Source organism: Lipotes vexillifer, unplaced genomic scaffold, assembly GCF_000442215.2.
Source record: "Lipotes vexillifer unplaced genomic scaffold, Lipotes_vexillifer_v1.1 scaffold248, whole genome shotgun sequence".
NCBI classification, from domain to species: Eukaryota; Metazoa; Chordata; class Mammalia; order Artiodactyla; family Lipotidae; genus Lipotes; species Lipotes vexillifer.
In genome coordinates, this window is record NW_006777568.1 from 109,781 (window position 1) to 115,909 (window position 6,129).

The 6,129-nt window shown below is 57.8% G+C and overlaps 1 protein-coding gene across 4 annotated transcripts in view; it reads left to right on the forward strand.

Moving 5' to 3' along the window:
* Positions 1–6,129, forward strand: part of EBF3 (EBF transcription factor 3) — a 119,338-nt gene that overhangs the window by 88,405 nt on the left and 24,804 nt on the right. For all 4 annotated transcript variants that reach the window (XM_007451176.1, XM_007451174.1, XM_007451175.1 and 1 more), the window contains 2 exons: positions 253–383; positions 875–1,001. In XM_007451176.1, the coding sequence (XP_007451238.1) occupies positions 253–383; positions 875–1,001 (258 nt within the window). The remainder of the gene's footprint in view (positions 1–252; positions 384–874; positions 1,002–6,129) is intronic.

A 6,129-nucleotide genomic window follows, 5' to 3' on the forward strand; every position in this document is an offset into this window, starting at 1 on the left:
CTGAAACATAATTTGCTACATCAAGCCATTTTTTCTCCTCACTCACTGGTATTCCGTGGCTTGGCCTTTGCTTTATAAAACATTTAAGAGTTTGCTTTAAACACATCAACGTGCTGATCTACGATTGCCCTTTGCGTGCCGCCCGGAGGAGCGGCCGCCTCTCTCCAGCCCCGCCCAGCGTGGCTGGAGGTGGGCAGCGTGGCGGCAGCGTGGCAGGCTCTAAGGTCTGCGTTCTCTGTCTTGTGCGGGCAGCCACTCCGTGCATCAAGGCCATCAGTCCCAGTGAAGGCTGGACCACGGGGGGAGCGACGGTGATCATCATCGGAGACAACTTCTTTGATGGGCTCCAAGTTGTGTTCGGGACTATGTTGGTATGGAGCGAGGTAAGCCCGCGAGATCGGTGCGCGTCCGGCCGTGGCTTTGTCCGTGGGCCGTCGGACATGCTGTCGATGGTGCATCCTGTCACCAGATGCCCTGAAACCGACAGTCCGCCCGTGGCAGGGGCTTCTCCGGTGGGTGGGTGCAGACCGCTGCCCCACAGCCCTGGGGTTTCAAGCCTGGCGTCGGAGGTCCCTGAGTGCCCTGGAACAATTAGTGCTAGAATTACTAGAAGCAGGTTTAAGGAGACATATGGTGGTGATTTTCATATGAATGATGCCCTGTGGCCTTTCCTGCAAACTGAAACCGGGATCATTTGCAGATATTTTTCTGAAAGCACAACTGTAGGTCCCGAGTCTCTGGGTGACAGCTAGGAGGGAACATTCCAAGACGATGGTCCAATTTTTGCTCATTTTGGTAATTATATCCAACTGGCAAGTGTCCGCCTCTTATACCCAGCGCCGCTGAAAGCCTCTTCCCTGTGTGGTTTTTATAGCTGATCACTCCCCACGCCATCCGAGTCCAGACCCCACCGAGGCACATTCCTGGAGTCGTGGAAGTCACCCTGTCCTACAAATCCAAGCAGTTCTGTAAAGGTGCTCCTGGGCGGTTTGTCTACACCGGTGAGTTCACATTTCCAACTTTCGTGGTGAATTGGTAGATGCTTCCTCCCAAGGAGGGCCTCTCGGCCCCCGGGGGCCCCCTGCATGGGTTCTGCAGTGAGGATGGGCGATCCCCCCGTGGCCCACCGGTTGGTGTAGTCAGGGGCAGTGTTCACATCCTCTTCCACATGGTGTGACGCCATGGACAGGTGCAGCCAGCTCGGGCCAGGTGACCTGGGCCCCTCGCCCCATCCGTGGAGCTTCCCTTCTCGCCTGCAAAGCAAGGTGGTGGGAGCTGTCAGTAACCCCAGTCCCCCTGCTTCCATCGGGTGGCTGCCCCGCGAGGTCCCAGAGGTTAGGCTGCGTACCCTAGGTCACACGCACCCTGTAGATGGGAGCAGGTCTCTGCCCCGGGCCTGGGGCCTCAAACCCCACACTGCGCTGCTGCTTCAAGGGGGTCCGTATTCCGGGAGGGTCTCGGACACACTGACGTCACCAGAAGGGGTCACCTCTGAGGTCCCACGTTTGTTATCTGAAAGCCGTCTGCTGCAGTGCTTTGCCCACGGGCTGCTTGGAGAACACCATGCGTCTGGGGTTGCTACTGAGAAAGGCCGTAAATGACCACATACGGCTTGTCTGCATTGGGACCCCTAGTCCTGCCTGCCACCTGCAGAAGCTGTAACCTCTGAGATGTGTTTCTGAGGGTGGCCAGCACCTGCTGAGCCCCACGAGGGCGGAGGGGACGGGGGCTTGTTCTTGGACAGCATGGCCTCCAAGTGCTCGCGTGGTCAGGGCAGCGGGGGAGGTCCTTGCGGGAGCCTGGCTGGGAGCCGGGGGCTCTGTCCACGTGTTGTCACCTGCTGCAGGATGCCCGGGGCAGGTCTGGCCTCCCCCTGGGATGCAGGCCTCTCCTCTGTCCAGTGGGTGGGTGACAGGGTAGAGACGAGGTCCCTTCCACTTTGGGGTTGGGGGAGGGAGTAGGGGTAACTCACCCCCGTCAGGAAGCGTGAGATGCAAAATGTAAATTCTTCCAGTGACCACTTTCCAGCAGGCCCCGTGTCACTCCCAGGCCGTGCCTGGCTCGGGTCCTTGCAGAGAGCCAGGGCTGCTGTCCCCAGAGGCACCCATACCCTCAGCAGCCAGGGCTGCCAGTGACACCGGGGTCCTTGATAGGGGTAGGCCGCCTCCTCTCCAGCCCCCAGCGGCCCTCACGTGGTCAGGAGGGGAGAGAGGTTCCCTGCCACGTTTCCTCCCGTGGGACCAGCTCGCCTCCTGGTGAGCCCGGGAGGCGAGATGGAGGGAGGGCGGCGCCTCCAGCTCGTGAGGCCTCCACGTGTTAAATACCGCCGCGCAGAAGCGGGTTATGAAGTCGGAGCGCTTGTGAGCGCTCGTACCCGTGGCTGCCGCGGCCGCCAGGTCCCGGGAGGTTGGGGGCCAGGCTCCCCGCAGTGCTGGGCCGTCTCTGCAGGGCCCCTGCCGGCCTGTGGGCGCCCGTCTGGCTCTGGCTGTGAACTCAGGCCGTGGGGTCCTGGGAGCCCCGCTCGGCTCCACCCGGTGTGGCCCAGGGACCTGGGGGGACCCCCGAGTCCCGCTTTCTCCTCGGTGCCGTGTGTGACCCGGGCTCCCGTCGGGTCTGGGTTCCTCGGAGGAGGGGACGTTTATGAGCTGGGCGTCTGGGAGCCACACCACGTGTGGGCTCCACGCTGCCACGTGACCCGTGGGCGCCAGGTTGGGTCAGGCACCCTGTGAGCGCGTCCGTACGTGGTGGGACCGGTGGCTCTGCCCCAAGTGGACGGGGAGTCGGCTGTCCCTGGCAGCCTCTCTGGTCTCCTGGCCGCTCCCCCGCGGGCGCCTCCGGCCCCGCCCCTGACATCCGGTTCTTGACCCGCGGGGCTTTTGGTGCTGAGGTTGGCGGGCCGTCGTCAGCAGCAGCGACTCCTTCTGAGAGGAGACACAGTAGCAGGAAGGTCTGGTTCTTCACCCCACCGTTGGCCACTGAGGACGGTGGCCCGGGTGGCAGGAAAGGGCCCCATGCTGAGCATCGCGGCGGACGCGGGTGCGGCTGGAGGGGGAGCACGAGGGCAGGGGGCCGCCCGTCGCCGCCAGTGGGTGTCCCGTGGCCGAGGGCCTGCCTCTCTGGGGCCGCGGTGGGGCAGTGCTCTCGGTAGCCCGCTGCCCTCGGCTGGGCAGGACGGTTTCCTTGGCCGGAGGCCTCGTGAGCGCAGGGCAGCGGGCGTCCCCGAGTCTGTTCCAGTGACACCCGCGTCCCGACCCCAACTTCCATTTCTGCAGCCGACGCCGTGACCCCTCCCTGCTGATGGGGCTTCTCGGACCCCAAGTTCAGGGTCCTGGCTGCCCAAGGCTATGGGGTTTCCTCCATCAGGAGTTCTCCCACGAACGGGCCTTTCAATGAAGCCATTCAGTGAGCTTGGCCTCTCCGCGGGGGCTAATTTACAGCCTTCCCCCACACCCCCATCATTAACGGGAATATACATTTCAAACGCACGTAAGGGATATGGGGGCCTACACTCCCAGAGAGCAGAGGAAAGGTGGGGTCATAACCTGTCTGACCTGGAAGCTTCTGTCTGATTTGCATTGCCCTGAAATTGATGGGACAGAGAAGCAATCATTGGGAATTGCTCTCCCTCTGAAAGCTGAGCCAGCCCTTCTGGAGGCAGGACACGGGCGCAGCCCCTGCGGGGAGGGCCCCGTCCCCTGGGCATCTGGCTCCCATCAGCTTCCCCGGGCCTGGAGGCTGCACGGACACCGTCGTCATGCTGAACCCTCGGGGTGAGGCCGCCAGGCCTGAGGATGAGGAACCAGAGTGCTGAGGAGGGCCCCTCCCCCTGCCCCCAGCCAAAGGCAAAGGCCTAAGTGATCTGTTTACAGCGATCTGAGAAGCATCCGATTCTTCAGAACCAGACCCGATTAGTCAGCCCAGAGTGGGTGTAGGCAGGGCGGGCAGGCCAAGCCCATCCGTCCAGGCCCCTTTGCCTGCTGCTTTCAACTACTATAAAGACACAATTACCTTGGGAAGCAGTGGCAGTGCAGTTGATTAGCACGGTGAATTAAAAGAATGAGTCACAATGACATGTCCAGCTCTTCCGTACTAGTCCTTTGTATTCCCAGCGTGCCTCACCCCTGTTGTAAGAAGGTCAAAAATTAGAGAGAGAGAACAATTTTCAAGCGGCTAGCACTTAGGAGCAGAATTAACAATCACTCTGTATGTAATTGCCAGTTAATAGTAAATTGCCTTCTAGACTGTAAAATGCAATATAAACGGGTGGGCACCTAAAATTAAATTAATGAGATATTTGCTGCATTTAAAAGTGAACAGTGCAAATTAATAACTGAGTGTAATGCTTGTTTTAATATTTGTCTAATAGTGTATCATTTGCTTGGTTAATAATAATTAGAATAGTCCCGGAATATCCTACCTGAGGAACTCAGTGGTATGGGCAGATCGAACAGTTTCACATTTGTAATTTCACCAGTAGAAAGACATCAAATTGTTAAGAGCAATAAAAGAAATTATTTTTTAATTATAATGTAAGCATTGCGCTGTTACTTGATTAAGACAAATTGGAATTTGTATGCTTCTAATTGAAATTATGTTTGAGCGAAAACTGCTTTTACAGACATATTCCAAGTGTGAGGTGTTCATGCACAGATGCGAGTGTCCCTGATTTCCTAACACGTCCATTTGGCAGAAAGGTTTTCCTATTACACAAAAAAGCTGGAGCTGCTTGGTGGTGGCCTGAGTCCCAGCGTGGCTCTGCGGGACACCAGGACGCAGCCAAGGGGCTCTTCCTGTTGACCTCTTGCACCCAAATGTGTGGTTGACCCACCCTCAGTTTAGAGATTTCTTTTGCTCAATTAAAGGAATTATATCACCAATTACCAGGAATCAACATGCTGTCTGCCACGGGCCCAGCCAACCCAGTTACTAAACAAGATGCTGGCAGCGATGGTGCCCAGGGCCAGAGCGGCACGGACAGAGCTGGGGCCGGTCTTAGGTCTGCAAGGCATTGACTACGTGGGGACATAAAAATGGTCATTTTCTGCACGAAGACGTGCATTCAATTTCAGTCATGAAATCATTACTCAACCAGTAGCTGCTAACAGTTTGTGTTCTTCCCGGTACAGTGTTTATGGTTTGTTTGTTTTTTTAAATCCCGTTGTGCCTTAAAACTGGCGACATGTCAAGGAGGTGACCGCCCTGTCCTCGGGAGCTGTCCCGGCACCAGGTGGGGGTGTCTGTTGGCTCGCTTGGGGCCACCATATCCTCTCGCAGCCTTCTGCCACCTAACCCACACTTCACCTCACCCCTTGAAGGGCGCTGGCGTTCCTGAAGTGTTTTAAAGCTCTTTTGTGAGTGTTCAGATGTGATTCTGTCAACAGCATGGTGACACACAGTAGAGTCAGTGGCGCCCTCGACCACAGCCGGCTCCAGCTAGCTCTCTCCCAGACCAGCGCTCTTCAAACAAATTACTTGTATCCACGGAGCAAATGATTCCTAATTGCCTTCCACAAATCATACTGTTTCTACTTGGCTAAACTAAATGCTGATGCCTTCCCCTTCAGTGTAAACCAGCCGATTATTTCGATTATAAGTTCTTAACCACGGAGTTGGACGTGGCGGAGATACTTTCATTCTGAGTTCGAGTTTGGGGTTCAGGAGTCTGTGACTCCTGGGCTCCCTGTCCCGGCCAGTGAGGCCCGGCGGCTCCGGCTGCTACCTGTGTGTTCCCTGCTGCTGCGGGCGCCCCGCAGGCACAGGGCTTCCACTGGTCCCAGCTCGCCAGTTGGATGCTGTCAGTGGAAATCCGCGGTCCCCTGGAGGATAGACAGCCTCGCTTTCACGTGAGGTTAGTTACGTGGACGAACATGCGGAGCTCAGGCCACCTCTGGGCCCGTCCGGAACCGAACCGGAGAGCTGGGATAGCACTCAGATAACGCGCGACTGCAACGCGGTTTCTCCTCCCGCCCCACCCACGTTGGCTCGTCCTTGGTTACGTGGTGGGGGCAGAGGGCGAATTTCTCCCCACTGGCTGGGATGGTGTGCAGACCTGGGCGTGGGGACCAGCTGGTCATCTTTGGGGTCATTGGCAGGACTCCTTAGGGCCACAGAGGAAGGGAGGGCGTGCCC